The sequence below is a fragment of the Gallinula chloropus genome, assembly GCF_964237585.1.
Source record: "Gallinula chloropus genome assembly, chromosome: 10".
Lineage (NCBI taxonomy): Eukaryota > Metazoa > Chordata > Aves > Gruiformes > Rallidae > Gallinula > Gallinula chloropus.
The window spans coordinates 5,735,476-5,757,889 of NC_140095.1; the positions used below are offsets into that span (position 1 = coordinate 5,735,476).

The 22,414-nt window shown below is 39.7% G+C and overlaps 1 protein-coding gene across 6 annotated transcripts in view; it reads left to right on the top strand.

Annotated features, from left to right (window-relative positions):
* Positions 1-22,414, top strand: part of TENM2 (teneurin transmembrane protein 2) — a gene marked incomplete at both ends in the record, with an annotated part of 509,065 nt that overhangs the window by 269,096 nt on the left and 217,555 nt on the right. For all 6 annotated transcript variants that reach the window (XM_084268596.1, XM_084268597.1, XM_084268598.1 and 3 more), the window contains one exon: positions 14,906-15,115. In XM_084268596.1, the coding sequence (XP_084124722.1) occupies positions 14,906-15,115 (210 nt within the window). The remainder of the gene's footprint in view (positions 1-14,905; positions 15,116-22,414) is intronic.

Genomic DNA, 22,414 nt, shown 5'->3' on the forward strand with positions numbered 1-22,414 from the left:
TGGTATGTTTTTGGTTTGGGCTGGGTTTTTTTCCTTGGTGACATCAATATAAAGTAAAACATAGCATCTTCCTTCTCAGGAGTGTGAGAACTTTCTTCTGAAATAACTTATCTGTTTAAGTCTATATTTGTGTTTATGTAATGTCTTAGGTCTGTATTTGTATGTGTTTATAGATTACCCACACCTGTGGTACACACCTAACTGATACATTATGTGGAAGTGTTTTTCCTATTCCTTGCAGCAGTGTGAATGTAGGGCTGCCTGAGAAGGGTTACCTGCAGTAACCCCCTGCTGTGGACTAACAGCAGGAGGGTTTCCTTCTTATGGCACTAATGCTCTAAATTGTTTTCTTTTATAATTAAACTAGTGCATTCTTTATCCAAAAGACAGTGAAATACAACCCAATTTGAATTGTATCGTGCATTACGCTGTCATAATGTAAAGGGGTTTAAATACTGTACAGGAATGGGCTGGTGACTGCAAATGCCTTATAACCTGCTTGCTTTGGTTTTCAGTTAGTCTTGTACTCTGTTACAGCTGTTTTATGTATTTTATCATATATACTATAGCTTGAGAAGATATTAGGTCTCATATTAAAGCTCTAACAAATGAGCAGGGATGTCCCTGTCATGAAATTACACACGGTGTTAACTACAGGCAGATTTCAGACTCTTACACGAGGCATCCTTTTGAGTAATCTAAGTTCTTTTTCCACTTTTATGGTAGCTGTAAATTGTTGACTGATAATTTTTTCTCTTTCAAAAGCCAATCACTTTCTAACAAATAAATACAGCGATTTATTTTCTATCACATATGCACTAGAAAATATATATGTAGTAATAGATATTTTATGTATGCTAGCATAAGTATACATTACTGAGCTTGGGAGAGGAGTGTCTGACACCTTTGCAGCATTTAAAATTAAAGAGAGGAGGTATGGATAACCTCACGAATAGAACAGTAACATATCCAATTTCTTTGTCAGTTATGAGAGGAATATGTCCTCTGTTACTCTGAGGAGATTACTACTTGTGGGATCTTAGGGGCTGATCTAAGTTGCATTTGCTTTTGTTGCTGTTGTACGTCATTGGATGTAGTGTATGTGGATCTAATAAAAATGGGATTAAACTGAATAAATTGTTGTCAGTCCAAGTGGTTGTAGCACATAAATGCGTTCCTCAGGTACTTAATTGCCGTTCTAACTCAGAAGGCAGTAGTTTTAAGCTCCATTTTTGTGAATGATAACATCATTAATTTTGCAATCCATGGTGAACCTAAAAGCTGAAATAGCAGAAATGTAGGTGGTGTTTATGAGACTGAGTCTTACTGTGGAGAAACAACTCAAAGTCTTTAAAATTTATTTGCTGTTATGTACTTTAAAGTGTCTGTCATTCCAGTGGTACGTCAGGTAATAAGTATTGCAAAGGAAGTTGTTTCTGTGGTCTTTTTCTATCTCACTGCTTACATGTGATGCAAAGGTAGTGATGAAGTTAAACATGATGTGATCTAGGATTGCTATGGGATTGTTTCATGAGGGAAGTTGTCCATGCATGTCACATAGGAGTAAGGTTTTAATTGGGAGAATTGATTTTTGTCGTACTTTCCTTGCATGTTACAAATACAGTAGTTAATCTCCTCCTTACTTTAAAATTGCGGTGTAAATGAATATTTGAAGTAATCATCCTGAGTTAAGAATTTCAGACAGGTCAGAAGTTGCTTTTGTTGTGTGCAGACCTGATTTCAAGCAAAGGTGAAAAAGAGATAATCCCAGATTACTTAAGAACTTTTTAACGTTCTCCATCTCCATTGATAGAGTGAATTTTTACCAGTGAGAGCACATACAGGCATATTCCGTTCATCTTCCCTGACTGTTTTCTCTGTAAGCCTTCGGCTGAGTTCAGTTATGACTTATAGCTTGAGCATGGCATTTGGGAAAAACAGAAAAAGTAGTATAAATGTAAATGTGAAAAGCTACAGCTCATTCTGGTTTTGAAATTGTTGGTGTGAAAAGAACTCAACAGTGTTTTATTTAAACAAGGTCTGCTTCAACCTTGATTGACTTGCCGTAAATTGCCTGGTACGAGAGGCAAAAGGAAGTGGATAGAAAAATGGCAATCAGCACCAAATGTTTCACATATTGATTGACAAGCACCAGAGATGTGCTAGAGTAAGATAAATTGGCTAACAGAGCCCATCTTGACAGCTCCTGAGACGGGAAAATTGTTCCTGTTAATTTGCTGCTGGGACCTTGTCATTTATGGGGATATATATTTGAGTGCCTTCTAATGGTGTAAACAAACTTTGGATTCCTAAGCAGCATATTTCAGCTTCAGTTGCTTTAATTCTTCTCTGTCCGTGTATTTCTGAGCTGTGGTTATAAAGTGCTTTAAGATCAAAAAGATGAGAGAAACTGTCATTATTTTAAAGGTAGAGTTCACGCTGAAACACAGAACAGGACCTTGGAGCTGTTCTGTAGCCTGTTTGATTTTCAGTGAGGTTTTGCTTTACTGAAACGAGTGGAACAGAGCCCTGGTGTGTTGAGGGGAAGGACATGTGTCTTTAACTGTAGCTATAATGAAAAGATTTCTTACCTTTTAGACACATCTAATTTTGTGCTCGTGAACGAACGCCTTTTAATCAGGTTACAGGTTTTCTTAGTTCTGCAGAGCGACTCGCCCGATTCCATATAGCAGTCTTTCATGGCTGCAATTTCTTTTCATTAAAAGGAAATTTTATCTTCTTAATTTCCTGTACTGTTCTCCCAGAGTGCCATTAATTATGGTGATGTACAGCAATGCTAAAATAGTTAATGGTCTGATATCTGTTGTGTTGCAATCTGCCACTCAGGCTTTGTTTTGGCACAGTCTTTTCACAGAAAGGGAAATCTGACATAAACCTTACTTTAAAAAAGTCAACATTTTTGATCTTTTGTGTAAGGAAAAGTGAACAGATTCCAGTGTCTGTTTAAGGTGTGGCCCGCAAACAGTGGATGATATTGTCCTTTCTTCTATAATTTATTTATTTGAACTCTGAACTGGAAATCAACTTTACAAAGATGGGAATAGTTCAAACTGTTTTCAATACTGGGCATGAACGAAATTATATCTGCACTTAAATCGCTCATTTTTAAGTGGTTTGGTAGTTTTGTCCATAATCCTGCTTTTAGATGCCTTCTGTATTCTGTGTCCTCTTTGGGGAATAGTCAGCTCTGCCAGAAGACATCGGGGAGGTTTGAAAGGGATAAATAGTCCCACCTCCATGTTAGTGGCGGTATTTCACTCTCCTCCTTTGATTTTGATCTGCAGTTTAGCTCCAAGCTTTATTTCTAGACCTGAGCACAGTGGAGCATCCTGAATTGAATGAACTGCAGCAGCAGCCAGGTATTCCAGCCGGGAAAAGACTGCTGTTGGGGGAGCTTCTCTGTCTGCAAAAGCTTTGAAGGACTCTAGGGGGAAATCCTGGCTGTGCCAAAGGCAAAAATACAATTTGTATCGGCCTATAAGGAGCAGAGATTCTGTTGTGAGTTGCTGTTAAAGAGTGGAGTGTTCATTCTTGCAGCAGGATCTGCTATGGGGCCTGATAACTTCTTGTCGGGGCACAGAAATGTTCAATGTAAAATATCAGAAGAGCCTTAAACAACTGTAGCATCCATTAAATGCTTAAGAAAAAAAGATGCTGAGCTGCCTGAAGATGCAGTAAGACACAGGGAATTGAAGTGCTTTGGAAAATCCCTCCAGTGACATATATGACTGAAGAGTCAAGCTTTAGTTTCCTTGTGCATCCCAAACTTCTACTAGTGTTAGTAGGGGTTGTGTGAGAAACACAACATTGGATCTTGAGACAAGAAAACAGATCAAGCAAGAAAAATGTAAATATCAAGATCATATCATGTAAATGTGAGTATCAGTATCAGGTGTAACAGAAGTTTAATTCCCATCATACTGTTCTTCCTGCACCTAGTACCTCCCAGCACTGAGAGAAACATCTCTGGAGTGTACCGAGCAGCTGCTTCACACTAATTCAGAAGCGCAGTCCGTGAACATGAGGAAGCAGAGGAGAACACTATTCAGACTGGGCGTGTAACTAGGAAACGTAGGTTTTGATCTCCTGAAGCAGAATTAGCCAGGCTATAGCACTGGCACTGCCCTGTACCACAGAGCAGGGATTAGGCATAACGTTTACATTATTTAGCCATTTGCATCGTACTGCTCACATGGAGCCTTGTGTTCCTTTCACATTCGTTCATCAGGAATTAGAGCTGCTTTTTCAGCAGCTTGCAGAGAGTTAACACAGGCTCCCTAATCATCATCCAACTCCCACCAGTTAGTACTATCTTTGTATGACTTTCACAGATTTTGGTAAATAATTACAGGTCGCAGTTTTCTCATGTTTGTTCAAGATAGTGTTATCTTTCCCACCTACTAGTGACTGCAGGCACCTGAATCACTAATTGCTGTGACTTTCCTGGAAATAAGTTTCTCTAACAGAAATAAAGCCAACATCATTCAGGAGGATATGTAGTGGAGATGGCCTGAGTGGGGTTTGGGGTTTTTTTAACAGTTCTTAGAATTTCAGTAAAGTAAGGTGGAGGTTAACTGGAGATGTCTGGATAGTGGAAACAAGTTTTTAACACAGATTAGTCTCAACTCTCTGTGTCACCAGAATAAAGATCAAATCGAGTACTTGTAGATTTATGTAAGGAGGTAGATTTCATAAGGTGTCTGTTAATTACCTTCCAGGAGCCTAATTGCAGCCCTTTCATTAGCAGAATTCCCTGGCATGAATCCTTAGCTCTCTATGAGGTAACACAATTGATAAATAAGAGATTTTTCTTTCCTCCCATTTTTAAAAGCTCCACATATTATTATGTTAGTATCAAGGTGGAAATCCAGTCATGTGTGGTGGTGGTGGTGAATCTTCCAGTAAGTTTCTTCTAAATATATTCCTAATCTTTGAATGTGTTTTTGGAGGTTTGGGGTTTTTTTGTCCCATGGGGAACAGGTGGTTGAGAGTTCTTTGGTAGAAATTTTTTTAGAATCATAGAATGTGTTAGGTTGGAAAGTACCTTTAAAGGCCATCTAGTCCAACCCCCCTGCAGTAAGCAGGGACATCTTCACTAGGTGAGGTTGCTCAGAGCCCCCTTGAGCCTGACCTTGAGTATCTCCACAGATGAGGCCTCCAGCACCTCTCTGGGCAACCTGTTCCAGTGTTCTACCACCCTCATAATGAAGAACCTTTTCCTAATATCCAGTATAAATCTCCCCTTTTCTATTTGAAAACTATTAGTTTTAGGGAAGTTAAATTCATATGAATTATGTTCATGTGGATTTGTCTGTTTCTTCTTGCTCTGATTTTACTGGCTAAATCAGGGGTACACCAAGATTAGAGAAGAGATTTTGACTTTATGAGTGATGGGAAAAAATCACTGAAACAAATTACCGTTTTCCAGCTATGAAGGTATCAAACATATGCCAAGTAATCAGCTTGCTAGTGTAATAGGTTCATGAAGGAAAAGAGTTTTCTAATCTTATTCACTGATGTTTTTCCCAAGACAGCAACAGCTTTTATAAAATGAGGCTTATAACTTCTCATTACAAAATCTAATCTGCCCAAAAGACATTGAACAGCTGCAAACCCCTAACATCTTCTAGCTGTAAATTGTTTTTATTATTTATCTTTGTTTAACTAAAAAAGAAAGGGGCATCAGATGATTTAACAAGACAAGAATTAAGTGACATTAGCTTTTGACAGCAGCAAATTATTTCTTTACATACTGAATTGGGTTAGATAATTTTTAAGTCATGACTGTCTACTTATTTTTAATATCCAAATTCCATAAAACGGATATATTTTGTAGATGGATTGCTTAGGAAAATTAATTTAACACTGAAAGTCAGAAGTGATTGATTTCCAAGTTAGTCTTATTCTTCTGCATAGATTTTAGTAATGATAGTATCTTGCACCGGTACAGTGGTTTTCATATTCAGGAATAACACATGCGCAGTACTTCAGGAAATATTAACCACATATAAAGGTCAAATGGTTTAAGGAAGATAACAAAACCTCAACAAGCTTGTAGAATGCATCTGTAATAAAAAATAAGAGACCAGGACTTGCTGGTGGTTCTACATTCATTCCTTTTCTATTATCTGCAGTTCTCAGACAGTATTCCTGGATGTGCAGTAAATGGTTCTACTTCAGAGGACAGGGAAGAGGAACATATTAAATATGAATATGTTTTAACATTGGGAATTTATTCTTTTTTTGGTAGCAGAAGCTGGTGAGCGTGTTTTAATTTTTCTTTTTTTCTATCACATGTAGTACCTCAGAAACAATTTCTTGTCCTGCCAGCAAAATCTGAGTAGAACTGCAACAGTCAGTGCTAAACCAATGAGATTTTATGCGCTGTCACAGAGAATCTAGGAAATTTTTTGTTTGTTTGGAATGTTCTTCACTTATCCCTACACACAGACCCCTGGAGGATGGCTCAGAAATGTAAATACAAATTAATAACATGTACCTAAAAGAAATAGCTTTGAAATCCCTATACAGGTAAGATCACATCTTCTAGGATTATGTTTTCTACAGAAATGCACTATTTTGCTTGTATAATGTGAAGTAAGTACCTATCAAAACCATATCTTAAACTGCATCAGATCATCCTACGTTTCTCTGTTTCAGAGGTAAAGATTTTAGCAGGTGTGCTTTAATTTCTTTAGTGCTCTTTTCCTGAGGGCTCTGGTCCCCTTAGAGTTGATTTTGCTTTTTGGTGTTTCACAGAGAGGTTCTAGAAAACCCGAGTGTGGGTGGGAGAAGAGTTAGGTCCTTTGCCTCCTTGAGAGGAGTGCAAATGGATGTTCCTCACACTAAATTGGGCTTTGATATTATCTTTGGAGATCTCACCAACGCAAATTATTTCACCGCCCTGGGTGCAACAGGCTTACACGTGTTCATGATGTGATGGAGCTGCCCCTCAGAAACACTGCTGCTCAGCTCCTGCTGCTCTGGGGAACTGCCACACAATCCTGTCAACACCTCAGCCTCCTTGAAATGAAAAACCCACCAGAAAAAGTGAAAAGAAGAAAGTTCTCCGGGCTCCAGGGGGACCAAATCAAGTCCTTCAGATGGGCTGTGGCTCCAGGAGCCCCAGGGAGAAGAGGGGCAGTACCCAGCCTCTTGTACCTGCGGCCTGCACAGGCGTATTGCAAACTTGGCCATCTTACTCCACAAACAGTTCCACCCTTTCATTCTTGGCAGAACCAAATTTACACAGTGCTGGTGCAAGCAGCATAGCCAGGCTGTCCATGCTGTGCAGGCCTCCCCAACCTGTTCTCAGAGGAGCTACGGACAACAAATTACAGAATTTTTCTTATACATTGATAGGCAATACCTTTTGGGGTATGTTCCTGCATATTAACATTAAATATGTTTTTCCAATTATATTAATTCTGTTCATACTATTGCTTTAATTTTATCCTTTTTTATATAACAAATTTTTTGGAAAAAGTAAGACAATAAGTGCATGTTGTTACGTCGGCGATAAGCAAACCCACAGTACTGATTTGTCTCACTGGCGCGTTGTTAGGTAAATCCTGGGTGGTTACTCTTTTTTGACACTCTTTTAATTGTATCAAAGCCACCTTCTGTCTTTCCCTGGTGTGATAGGATGGTATCAACTTTGTCCTTAGCTGCCCTGGCTGTCCTCTTTGAGGTAGAGAAATTCCTAAACCCATCAATGAACAGGTCTGTGCAGGAATATCAGTGCCGTGCTTTTAGGAACACCTTATTTTCCCCTTTGCCTCGTGTGAAATGGACTCTGAAAACACTTCTCTTAGCTTGCCTGGTTTTGTCCATGTGTTGCTTTCAGACAGATAGGACCTTCAGAAGCACTGGAAGTGCTTTTCCTCAATGAGAACTCTCGATCATCCAAATCCTGATTTATATCTTTTCATTTGTCTGTTCTGTTTGGAAGGTGGTTTACCTTAGAGAAAAAGGCAACAGGAGTTTAGGTGACAGAAAGCAACTTGATGCTGAAGAAAATAATCACAAATTGGCGGGTTTCTTTCTCTCTCTTTCTTGTGTACTTAATTCTGGGGTTTTGTTTTGTCATCTTGCAGTGCAGCCTGATTAATCAAGGGTGAGCTGAGTCTGCTTTATGGAGAAATTGGCATTGCCACTTGCCAGATGAGATGAGGTAACTGTTAGGTGGTGTGTCTAGTCTTTCTCCCGAGAGCAGCACAGCTCTGGGGGGAAGTGACTTTCACCCCTGAGAAAAGCTTTGCCTGCTGGGCTCCCCGCTGGCCTCTGCTGTGCTGAAGAGCAAATGCCATTTTAGCTACAAAAGTAATAGATGCTGTTACTGCACAGAAAACGGGTGATTTTTCCTGTTGTCAGTTAACTGTAGTAATTTCATCAAATACAAAATATTTATATTCCTTATGCCAGCTATGACAATATATATTTAATTTATTAAACATGAACGTGCTTGAGGGTGCCCAGCCCACTGGCAAGGGATGCACTGTGCCCACATTTGAAGGACACTGTTTTTTTTCTTGCAGAAATCAATTATTCTGGGGAGGAATAGGAAAGTCTGCTGAATGTGCCATACTGCAGGAAAGTTTCACCTTCATCAGCTGCCTGCTTAATTTATAGTGCTTTGCACTGCAAAAGCATGCATCTTACGCTATCTAGTTGTTTCCTGACACATTTAGCAACGTTTCTCACTCTTTAAAGTGTACTTAACATTGCTGACAGTGTAGGTGCTGCAGTTAGGCTGGCTTGGGAATGGAGCGAGAGCTGCTGTGTGCTGGAGGAGGAGGACGGTGTGCGTTCGCCCCCCCCAAAGCAGTGTCCTGTCTGTGCTCCTTGTGTTGGTTCTCTTCAGCTTTCCAGCTGTTTCCTGAAATAAGGGAGCAAAGGGGGAGGACATATGATCCTCCTCTTTTGTCATCTCTAGTTAGTGTCCGGCCAAAACCCTTATTAGATAGCCTTCCATCCGTAATATTAGTACGTATGAGCAGCGCAGCAGCTGCAGTTAATGGTACTGTCCATCATTTAAGTCACCAACATCATTTTATGGGATCACTTTGTATAGGGTTCTATACTTTGCATTGGTGTAACATGACTATCAGCTTCAATCAATAAATGTCAAAATCTTAATTGCCAATTAAGTGGTTTACAATTTCTGTTCTGATGGCATCAGTTATTGAGAAACAACCCATCTCCTTTCACTTTTCACTTCCCTAGCTTCCTGCATCAATACTTGAATACTGCTACATCTTTCAAAGGGTTGTTTAAAAAAAAGTAAGCTTAAAGTTTCCCTTCTTTCTGCAATCTTAACGCGTCGAGGAATGCAGTCTGAGTGTTTGGCTTGCGTGTATCTTGTCTGTCTGAGTCGTGGTCCTTATTACCAGACCTGTAGACAAAGATGTAAGTGACTTTATTGTTAATAACATATGTGTCTGACTGTAGTTGTTACAGATCACTTAAGTTTATTTTCTGCATGAGTAGCTGGTAGTCTAAGTTACAGAAATTCAAAATGGTTATATCATAACCTCTTAAGAAGATTATCATCTGTTTAAAGCTATCAAAACTTGATTTTCCTTATAAAAGCATCTACACATAGGAAAATGCTTTCATAACTGTGATTTATCAACAAAGATACACTATTTAGGTATATGGCACTTGGTGTGTCGTGCTGAGAAGGCATGGGGTTGGACAATCTATTCAGGTTTTGAACATCACATCTGCTAACCCTAGGAGTGAGATTCTCCTGATGGGAAAATCTTGAGAACTCCAATTGCAGTACAAAAAGCTTTGAGATCTGCATTTACCACCTCTGGGATTCCAGTATTTTTGAATTACATAAGTTATCCGTTTCAATATAAAATCTTAGGAGTGTAGGATGGCAACATGCAGGTTCTGATAATGCCCCACAATAAAGGTAATGGCAGAATGGCTGTTTAAGGAGTCTGGATTGATCCTTTAGCCATCTTAAAATAATGAAAATAATGTTCCTTTTTTAAATATTATGCATATGTCTCTAAATGTGTGTGAGCAAAGGTATTTAAGTATGTATACTTATATAAATATATATACATTTATGTTTCCTGTATGTTGTGGTTGGGTAGTAATACTATATTACAGTTAGCTGAAACATTACTTAAGAGCTCGTCAAGGTGTATTTTTGTAATGTATGTTTATACAGTGACTGTTTGTGTGTCAAAATTCTTAAATTCTGGCAGTTTTAGTGGTGTTTTGTGTCATGCACTGTGGTGGAATATGGAAGCCAGGGTTTCACACTCAAATGGGCTTTGTTCATCCACAGAACTCGGTATGTCGTTTGCAGGAGTGGGAGAAAGGGCGAGCATGGAAAGTGCATCTCAGAAATCCTTTGGTACCTGATAAGCAGCTTGCTTCTCGTCTTTGATTGTGTCTCTTATTTATGTATATTAATGCTGGGCATGATTGCAGGCACTGTGCTTTTTTTCCCGCCCCCCTCCTGGTGATGGGTTTTGGTCTTTTGCGCTAACAGCACCCGTAGTATCTCTTTCCTGAATGTGTTTTTGTGATTAAGATGAACACAGTTGTTTATAGCTGTCTTACAAGTGTCTGGTCTTAAGACAGCTTCTCTATAGCCCTGCTGCAGAGTTATACCATGGCCGTGTGTAACAGGTTCACACTGGGAAGCTTGCACCTTGCACATCCCCTGTCACCATGAAGCTGTCCTTAGCAAGGAGAATAAAGGAATTTCTCAGGCCAATGTCTGATCGGTGTGCTGATCTTTTGTGGATGCCTTCCTGAGGATGGCTGGGGAGTTGTGGCATCATCGCCAGCTCCAAGCATGGCCTGATTTCTGCATGTTGACTCTAAGGCAGACTTTAAGCCTTAGGGACCTGAAGGATGGCAGTAATTGAGGAATGGTTTCTGAAAAGTTTCTGCGCTGATGGAGAAAGATATGACTGGTAATTAAAAAAAAGAAAGAATATGTCTATGTTGTCTACTATGTAATTGTAGGGGACAAAGGAAATATAAGTGATAGGAGGGTATAAAAGACCCTTACAGAATGAGGTACCACGTGGTGTGGAAGCCCAGAGCTATCCCACATCAGAACATCCCCCAGAAGGAGACTTATCAAGTGTTTTCCTTAACACGAAGTAGTAACGTAAGATGAATGACAAGGGAAGTAACAGGGGAGGGAAGTTCTTGTCTGCTTGGTGTTCTTGAAAAGGGCCTCTCTAATGCCATATCTGGTTTCTGTGTGAGTCTTTGCCGTGCACGAGTGTGTGCGGTGCGAACAGATATTTGAAGAACGAATGTTAACTTGCACTATGGGAATTGTAGTATATCACCTTCCAGACTCTGGTTTCCCCTCTCACATTTGTAACTGCTTTGTCTTTCTCTGGGTGCGTTGCACAATTACAGCACTGCTATCACTAGCAGTATCTGTTACACAGGGCTTCTGTCAGGGTTACTACTAGGTAGAAATCTTCTTCATAGAAGCTGTATCTCTACTATACCAGGAGTGGATGCAGGTTGTACAAACTCCTGTTTGCAATATGGAAGTAACTTTGTGGTTGCAAAGCCGTGTAACAGAATACTGATCCCGCAGTCTGGTTTATAATGCTGTAGGGTATTGCGAGTCTGGTTGTGAAGTGATGGAAATCATTTCAAAAATGCTTTCAAAATACGACTTTGAGGTATCTGCAGGCACATGAATGGGTCTGGCAAGAAGGTCGGGTTTATAAAACCCATAAAACTTACCTGTTATTTTAAATGGTACAATAACATTGAACTTATTTGACCAAGATATTAGTATTCAGCAGTGTGAATTGAAGCCATTATTTCGAACTTAAGAGTATATAGTAACAAATAAATTGCATTTATCATGCTCTTTCATAGCCTAACTGCATATGTTCAATTCTCTTTGGTAGTTTCACAGCCACGCTCTCAACTGTGGTACTGCAGATAGTTATCCTTTAGACTCATTTCCTCAGGCAACAAAGCTAAAGAGTGTCTTTTTCTGTGCCTCTCCAGGAGATTTCCTCTTGCTTCCCATCAGGTTTCACAAAAAGTTGGGTGTTTTAAGATGTTCCTGTGTGTTTCAGGGGGTGGAGAGCCATCCAGGGAGAAGCAGCTCAGCTAGAGCACCACTTGTTACAGGGAAGGGCTGTGGTGGGTGTTAAGTATGACAGGAAGATCATGAATGCCTGAACCACAAGAAAAGGTTTAATCAAATTTGGCAGCTTATTAGGAAACCTGACCACAGGACAGACTGGCAATAGGTTCTGTGGTGCAGACATCTATGTTTTTCAATTAACATTTGCTTATGGACAAATCTTCCTCAGGAGCCATCTTCCCACCAAAATAAGGCAACATTTTAACAACTTGACACCTTCTGTTTTCCTCCAAGCTACAAACAGAGCTGTAGTAATTAGAGATTTTACCTCGTCTTCAGGGATTTGGGCTGCATTATTTCACGAAGGTAACAATGTGATTAGCTTTCCTGGCAAAATAATTCATGGGGTTTTTTTATTTCTCTCAATGTATTCTGCAAAAATATACCTGAATTTCTCTGAAATACTGTACGTAGTGTAGTACAAACTCTTTCCCTTCATCTCATCACCTCATGTGTCCCCCAACGTTTCTATGATACAGTAATATGTTTCCATATGCTACAGTAAGTGCAGATTCTGGATTTATAAAGCTGCTTTAAAAAAAACCCAAAACCTTCATAATGTTGAAGCAGAGGCAGAATACATGAGAATGAAATGCACACAGTGGGCACAGTGCTGCATCCTGTCTAAGGTGTGTCAAACCTCTGCCTCTCTCCTTGTTTCCAACATGTTGCAAAGAAATAATTAGAAGCTGGTTTTGCTCAATCACTTGCCTTGAATGTTTAGGATATTCACTGTAGTATTTCATAAGAATAGCACAATCATTAATAATAACAGTAATTATCCCTGTCATCAATATTAGAATTATTTCCTCATAAATGCAAGTCCACAGTGAAAATATTCAATGCCTATTGGATTTTCTCGAGCGTAGAAGCTGGTAGATGGGAGTTACTATGGAGTAGCTTACACCTGTTTCTGTCACAGGATAGCTGTCTTATAACTGGTTTATTCAGTACCAAAAAAATAATAAAAAATAAACTCAATAGTCATGTGAATATAAAATTGTCTTGGGTGGAAGGGACCCTTTAAATCATCAAGTCCAACTATCATCCTAATCTGCCATCCACTACTAAACCATGTCCCTCAGCACCCACCTTTTACATACCTGCAGGGATGATTTATTTTATTTCAAACATTTTTAGGATAAGAAAGTAGTTAATGTAATTTTTGAGTACCACACAGCCTATGTATGGACACTTTTGGTGGATTGCTGTTCCCCAAATAAAATTTGTAAGTGATGGCTGGAATCTTTTTTCATTTTCTTGTTTTGTTTTGGGTTTTTTTTTTTTTTGATTATTTTGTTTTCTGCCTTTGAAATTTGATGTGTTTATACCACATATATAACGTTTATACCATAAGAAGATTCCCTGATGGTGTGAACTTTAGTGTAATTCATATAAAGTGAAGCATTCTCCATGCCAAAAATGAAGATGAAGCTAATGAGAAAGCCAGTGTGCATTTGCTCTGCTACTGGTTCTTTAAGGACAGAAATAAGGATGCACCATTTTATGTAGTTTTGCTGCAGTTTAGCATTTGTAGCTAGAATGCACATCTCTTCTTCACAAACTTTGGCAGTATTGCAGAGGTCATATTTTCCTAAGTATAAATTATTCATGAACAATTTCTCCAACGCACAACTTGGAGAGACCAGAAAACATGTTTCTCTTCTTCCTCTCATCCCTACAACTGGTGATTTTCTAATAGGCAATGCAAAAAGAACCCAACCAAAAACCCCAAACCCCCTCTCTTCATCTGTTTGTGTTGGAAGGAATGGATTGACATACAGTTATGAGAGGAAAGTCCACAAAAGCAGAGAATAAAATAAGTACTAATGGGGGGTTTTGTGGGCTTGATACCACTAGTCTAATTGACCAAAACCATGCTGTTAAGGTGGGCTGCTCTGTGTCATGCACGTTAGGGTTGGGTATCCGAGCTGAAGTGAATCTGTCCCCATGAGCTAGGCAGGAAATTCTGGGTGCAGAGAGAATGGAGAGGGGAAGGGCAGGATCACTTGGAGGTCCTAGCACATAGTGCAGCTTAGGCCACCTCTACAGAGGGAACAGTTCCCTTGCAGCCCGGCTGCCCCCGTGCTTCCTTCCACTTCTGTCTGCAGGGTTTGGAAAGATCTACAATAAGAAAAACCTTAGCTTGGAGGTAGATTTCATATGGGTTCTTTACGTGTCTCTGATAGATCCCTGTACTGGAGCAATTTCCCTGGCTGAAAAAAACCCAGAACAACAAAACACCATCACAAAAAACCAATCCCTAAAACCCGCCACCAGACAGACCACCACCATTATTTTAAGAGACGATTGTGGAGATGCGCTGTAATTCCAGGAACCAGCTCATTGTAATCTCCTTTCTCATTGGTTGTGTTTAGCCAAACAGTTTCTGTGGGTGAGACGCGTACGTTGCTGCACGGGAGAGTGCAGCCTGGGGCTTCGGCTGGCCCGTGTGTGTGCGGTTGCTCTTGCTCACCCAGCATCTGCTAACCTGATGAGGTATGAGCTGATGCTGAGGAGAGATTTTGGAAGGAGTTCATGTAGCTGCTTCCAGTGCCTCAAATATGATACAAAGGGGCGAGTCGTCCCAGTGGGGAGGGGTTCAGTGGCTTGGGGCAGCAGTAATCACGTGTAATGATGGACGGTTGCGGTGCAATTACTTGGTTGTTTGGGGTTTTTTTCATTACATTCATTGCTGATATTTGATCCCTGTGTCCTCTTTCACAGGTCGTCCCATTCCACCTACATCTTCGTCTAGCCTCCTCCCATCTGCTCAGCTGCCCAGTTCTCATAATCCTCCACCAGTTAGCTGCCAGATGCCATTGCTAGACAGCAACACGTCCCATCAAATCATGGACACCAATCCCGATGAGGAGTTCTCTCCTAATTCATATCTGCTAAGAGCGTGTTCAGGGCCACAGCAGGCTTCCAGCAGTGGTAAGAAAATTGCAAACATATGGAGTTTGTTTGTGACATGTTTGTGCTGGTTTTATGCTTTTTGATTTTAATTTTTTTTTTTGGCAAATGTATTTTTACATCACCAGAAAATTGAGAGCATCTAGAGATATGAGGCAAGCAAGAATCTTACTCCTTTATTTTTTTATTTCACAGAAACTTTTTGGGAAGCGCCGTGCATCGTGTATGTTTTCCCTTCATTTTACTATCGAGAGCTTTTTCATTTTTCCGAGTGGTACAAGTAGTGTTAAAAAATATCAAATCCTTGTCCTCAGAGGGATTGATTTTTTTAAAGTGTGCTTCCTGCTCCTTGATGCATTTTGTGAGAGAGGCGTGTGCACAACGGTTCTTTGTTCTGCATGCGCTCGTCCAGCGTCTCGTGTAGGTGATGAGGTTCGGTCTATAAAGACGTGTGCTGCCTCCGACGTTCTGTCTGTCCTTGTTTCACAGTCTGTCTGATTCTGTGCTCCCAACGTCACACTTAACTAACATGCTGCTATTTTTCAGCAAATTAATCCTTGTCTTTCAGGCCGCTGTTTTAAAACATTTGCAGCCCTGCTATCAGTCACGTAATCCGTAGTGGGGAGGGTTTTCTTTCCTTTCTCTTTCTTTCTTTGTATTAACAGATGCTGACTTTTCATGTTGACAGCCAAAAACTGAGGAATAAAGATGCAATCCATTTTTAGAAATACAGACAAAACAAAAGGCAGCTATTAGAACTCCTTATTTTTTGCCTTTTTTTGTTTTTTTCCTTTTTCTCTTGAACACCGGTATCTGTTGTGCAGTTCCCACCTATTTAACTCAATGCTGTAAGTTTATATCTTGTATGCAGTTTCTGATCTGCTCAAGGTCACTCTGTCCTGTAATGACACAGATCTGACCAGTGTGGGAGATAGCATGGGGCATGGGAGTTTTGGCCTTTGTGGGTGCGTACAGTACACATGAACAATCGATGTCCTCTAAACAGTGCCTGGGGGAGCGTGGTGGGCAGAAGAGACATGGATAGATGTGGTGGATGGAGGGTAAAAAATATAAGCACTGGGTTGGAACAGGCTGCCCAGAGAGCCAGTGCAGTGTCTGTCCTCAGAAGCTTTCAAGAACGGGTTGGTTAAAATCCTGAGCTTCTTCGTCTGCCTTCAGAGCCGCCCCTTGCTTGGTGTGAGCCTGGACTAGGGAATTCCTGGGGTTCCTGCCATCCTGGATTATCCTTCAACCCTATGAATGTAATATATATATGTATATAATTTTAAAAGTATAATTAAACAAAGAAATACGAGTTCAGAGATTGAGCATGCTTCCTTGGTACTTGAGGTTTGAGGGTGGACAATATGATACCAGTTTTGAAGGGCTTCTTAAGAGGAGGGATCAGGAGGTTCTGGAGAGCTGCAGACCTCAAAATCTGTAATAGGTGACTAAGTGGAAACCATAGAAATCAGGGGGAAATAAGTGGGTATGCTCGATCTTTGATTCAGTATAGCTTCTGTAAAGGGTAGTCCTGCCTTAGAAACGTGTAAGTGTTCTTTGAAGGAGTCAGCCATTTCTGAATAAGGGTGATCTAGTTGACGGACAGGTCTTTGTAGTCTCAGCAAAATCTGTCACTAAATGCTTTTAAGGAACCAAAGTTACCACTGGGTAAGAGGGAAGGTCCCTGTGTGGTAAGCAGTTATTTGAAAGATGGTAAGCAGAAGTTGGAGCTCCCTGATAAAGTTTCATGGGACATGAAGATACTTGGAGAAGGTGGTGAGCTGTGGGGTAAGAAAAGTGGCTGATGGCAGGGTGCTAAGGACAAGGTCATCCTGTGAAGAATCACAAAGAGAGCTTGTAAGGTCAGGTAACAGTTCAGTGAAATGGCAGACAAAATTGAGGGCAGAGAAACATAAAGTGATAATCATGGGAAAAGGAGCTCTGTTTCCCCGGTTAGGGATGGAATATTACCTATTGGGAGTGAGTTGTTGGGGGTGTACATGCTTCATCTCAGAGCTCAGGGACAGGTGATTGTTGACAGCTGAAGAAAGGAATAAAGAACAAAGCAGAGAACATTGTCTAAAGGATGTAGTGGATCAGGCAGTTAGGAGGGCTTAAAAGGGAATGGGAGAAGTAAATGGGGGAGAGATGCAATGAGGGTTGCTAAGTAGAAGAAAACCAAGGTCAGGGAATGTGAACCAAAAAAAGAGACTTGGAGGGTACTTGAATGCTTGGTACTTGGTATTTATAGCCAGCGAGGCAGCGTGGCTTTTCTTATGAAGGCAAATGAAGGCAGTCGCAGTGAAACAACTTTTGGAAGTTTGATGGAAAAGCTCTTTATGTTTCACTTTAAATAATACTCATTGTTTCTTTATATCCTTAAAAGGTGTTTCACACTTGTTATTCAGGACTGGCCCAAGGAACTTCTTTGGCATGATCAAATATGCTTTAATTTGTTCATGAATGGACGATTTGTTCATTCTAGGTTTTGTCATTTTTTCCCCAAAAAAATTCCTTTTCATTCTGTAGTACATAGTCTTGTAATATAGTAATAGTTGTGTTTGTGGTGTTTGTGTTTCGTCACCACTGAGACTGTTCTCTAGCATGAGCTCTTCTGGAGTTAATACATCCTCTGGAAATTGATAAGCATTTTCTAGTGATATTTTTTTTCCCTTATAGTTTTCTCAGTGTCTCCTTTAGAGAGTTTATATGAAAATACCACAGATAGTGACATATACCTTAAATTGGAAAAGCTCACCTTTTCTTTGTGGCTCAGCCTTATTCTTGAAAGATACTCAGGTAGCTGGTACTATCTACATGCTATAGAAAGATCAACCATGCTTTTATTTTTATTTATTTATTTATTTAAAAAAATCTTTTTAGAAATCTATTTTAATTACTATGGAAACTTAACAACAAAGATGCAGGTACTTGGGAGAGTAAATGAGGGGGTTTTTTGGTTTTTTTGGGGTGTTGGTTAAAAAGGAAGAGTTGAAGATTTTTAGATTTAAGGCTCATAATCCAGATATTTTTTGGTCATTAATAAATATTTGCTAGCACTTTCTAAGTTCTCCTTTAAACATTTCTATCACAGTATTCAAAGTGTGTGCTGAAGATGAAATATTTTCAGAAGTCTCGTACTGATTACATTATGTAGTAAGTGTCCTCTTGTTTGTCTGATTGTACACTTATGCTTGCTTCAACCTCTACAATTACAGGATAGCTCCTCAACAAGTTTAAGATGAGTCTTCTTGGATATGAGGTGTTAGTCATCCACATGTACTGCCCTGTGCCCTTCACAATAGCCATTCTTGATATATCTGGAAAACTCATTTGCCTAAAAAAATTACCTAATCAAATCTTCCATCAAATGAGCAATCTATTGTTGATATTATGAAGGCCTTTAATCTACAATAAATCTTTGTTAGAACTCATCAGAGCTCCCAGTTTGAGAGAAATGTGATTATAGCACTCTTAAAATGACATTACATCATCGGGGTGATTGGTTTATCATTTGGAGAAGCGACATCAATCATAACTAGCATAACCACACAGTAAATGAATTCAACCTTTCTACTGCAGAACAATGACACAATAATTGCTCAAAATCAGACTTAAAATGAAATCAGAAAATGCACTTTCTTTAAATATGATGTTAACCTAATGGAATATATTATTAAAAATCATGTTTGAGGAAATTCTATGTAATTAAAAATACGTGAAAATGTATTCCTTTTTACTCTCATTAGAACCTGATTTCAGTTGCAGAATCATTTTCTATGCAACAGATATTATGCTGGTTTTAATTGAACTCCCATCACTTACATTCCTCTGCTTGTATTTCTTAATATAATATGCAGCACAATTATATGTGATGAAGGACAAGAGGTTTTTGAAATCTGGTGCACCTGCTGATAGTATTTTGAAAAACACAAATATTACAGAAGGAAATGAGACCTTTTATCCGTGAAAAGTTAACAGATCTTTTAAAAGAGGGTCAGTTTCTGTCACGCCATTTTCTAGAATGGCAAGAATAGGTTTACTTCTTCCTGCATATATTGCATGTATTTTCTTTCTGGTAATATAAATGTCATTTTAATGGCTTCCTTCACAATACAACATAACAGGCTGCTTACATAGAAGAAAAGAAAAACACAACACAAGGGGGTTTTGTTGCCAGTACCTTTTATCTTTACTTTTTCTATATAGCATCCGTTCCTATTAAACCAAATTTTGGAATCCCAACGTAAAACCTGTTTGTTTTTCAACCTGAGTAACACACCTGGGATATATTATCTTGCACAGTATTTTTTGTTACAATGGTTCCATAATTGGATAGATTCATCTTCAGCCATTCTAACAATGGGAATATTTTCATGATCCCCAAAAAGTTGCTGAAATTTGACTAGGAGGGGGATCATGCCTAGTTTTTCAGTGTTAAAATGTCTTTTTGGCTCAGAGACAATAATACCAAGCATTTGGCTCAGTGTAGCAGTATTTGCCCACGTAGTAGTCTGGATGCTGCTTAGAAGACAGAGATTGCTTTGATTTTTTTTTTCCCAAGCAGATATTGGCAGTGATGAGAAAGGAATGGAGAAATAGGTTGGCTTGAGTGAAATAGTTGTTGTGTAGTACTGTCTGAGTTAGAGTTGAAACAAAGAGTAAGACTTTCTGTTTATGACCCTAGTTTGTGTTATTATATAAAATAGCAACTTTCATTGTATTTGGTATAAATATGTAGAAGGATCTCCTCCATCCCACAGATATTACCTGTCTATAGGATTTAATAATTTCTAATTAATAATTACCCCCACCTCTTTGCAATTTAAACCAGTATGTAAAAATCTTAATTTTTCTGAAGGAACCCAGAACTTTCATTAATGCACTCTAGCTGGAGATCTTGTCTCAGATCCTCTGCTGGGAGTACTTGGAAGTCTATGTGTTATAGCCCTCCCCATTCCAGCATCAAATCAACAGGTATTTCCAGTTTCTCATGTACAATGCAAAGCCATACAGAAGATAATAAGAAATAAAGAATCCTATATAAAAATGATCACATCTCCTTCAGATGATTAAGTATCACCCCCTACTGAATGGAGAAAGTAGTTTCTGTATCTGCCAGCTTACATGGCAGAGAATAAAGCAGCAGCAACACAAATCTGGACTCCAGAGCTTTTTTTTTTTTTCTTCTCTCCTAAAGGATTGACTTTGGCTTACTGAAGAGACTAAATGAAAGAGTTTGGGTATCTCAGTAGGTAGCACCTTCATCTCATTGCCAGCAAGACACGGGTTTAAACTGTAGATAAGAAACCTCGGCATGCATGGCTTTCCCAGCATGACACCCAGTTGCTGCATTGCTGGAGGAGCTATTCCACAATTAACCGGGCTCAATACTGAGCATTAAACTATCCAACAGGAATCTCAGGGAGTTTTACAAAGGGAAATGGGAAGTTCTGCACCTCCCCCCTGTACCAGTACGTGCCTGGGCAGACCAGCTGGGAAGCAGCGCTGCAGATGTGTTGCCTGGGGATCCTGGGGATGGGAGCTTGACCAGGAGCAGGATTTATCAAAGGCCTCTGTGCCCAGCAAAGATCCCACTGGTAACAGTACATAAGACTGAAGAGAAGTAGAACCTGTTGACCTCTAGCATTTATCCTACGAAGGCTGGCTCCTCACTCTGAGGCTTTAAGCAATAGTTTCTTCCTCTGCATATTGTTTTAAACAGTGCATATTTAACAGCAAGGTCTTGAAATAGATTAGTTTTTTCCAATTTATTTTTTAATACTTAAGTTCTCTAAATCCTTAATGGCCAGTCAGAGCCTAATTCTGTTACATCTCTGGAGCACTATGTCTAATTTTAGATCTTTGAATTGAAATTAGAAATGGAGGGAACAGCATGAACTGTGTTTTCCCATTGAAACGGAAGGGTGTGTTTTTTCTTAAGTATTTGCTCTATGTTGCTGCAACTATTACTGATATTATTGCTGCTGCTAATCTGTGTAGCATATGTTGACAATGCCAGCAGATGTCTGAATTTCAGCCAGATCTGATTCTAGATATTAAGATACTGCAGAAACATTGTATTTATTAATTTATGAATTCATAATTGTAGCAGACAAACAAATCTCAAACAGAAGGTTCTAGGGTAATAAAAATGATAATGCCTTACAAAGAGCTATAGAATTGAGAACAGATTCCAATTCTGTTGTTTCTTGTCTTAAGCTCACCATGGTCTTGAGAGCTGCAGAGATTTTTCTTAGCTGCTTTTACATCGTTTCAGTTGAAGGCTTGTAAATGTGCTAAACTGGCAGCCTCTGTAGTAATAAAGGCAGCTCAGCAAAGCAGCTGCAGTACTACCTTCCCAAGGAGCCTTTTCTCCAGCCTGTTACTCTGCTGTTTGCTGATATCTACCATAATGGTGGGAAGCAACTTAGTTACTATGGCAAGGCAGGCCTTGGTTTTTCTCATTACCTATCCTTATTTTGTCTCCTAGCAGCTGGTTTGAGATCCAATACGTGTCATGCATTTGAAATATAAAGACTAGATAGTGTTTTTCCACGCCATTGTGCCAAGAAAATGGGTGCCTGGACTTGGCACCTTGCTTGAAAACTGAAAGGCACTGGGGATATTACAATTAGAAGCAGAATAACTCTTTTCCATTTTTCTTTTCCATATGCTGGGTTGGTTGGTTGGTTTTCTAAGGGAAAAAAGTTTGATCACTTTACTCTTTTCTCCCTGGAAATTCTGGTAAGTGCTGTTACAGAAAGGCATGCAGGCTTTTCATCTGAGTCAGTATCTTGTCTTACAAATTTCCTGTCATACACTTCTGCTTTATTTAAATGATAGATTTCCAGTTTATCTAGTGCTCAGTTTTTACTCCTGGTGTCATGGTTCAGCCCCATCCACAGCTGAGCACCGTGAGCCATCAGCAGAGAAAGGCAAACTGCAGGGTGGGTGAGGGCAGTTCGCTGGAACAGCACCAGGAGGGGGAACAGCCACAACAGGACTTAGAATATACACAATGGTGATAACACCAGGCGCCTTACAGACCAGACCCTCAGCCTGTCCCAGAGCTGCACGGCCCCCTCCCTGCCCACCCCCTTTTATGGGGGCATGACATCGCAGGGGATGGAAACCCCCTTGGCCAGCTCAGCTCACCTGTGCTGGCTCTGGGGGGAAACTCGCTCTGTCCCAGCCCAAACCAGGACACCTGGTTGCAGCATTAGTTCAACAGATTTACAGCTACAGAATGCCTATTTCTAATACACTTATAAATATCCGCATGTTATCAGGCACATCTGTAAATATATGTCATGT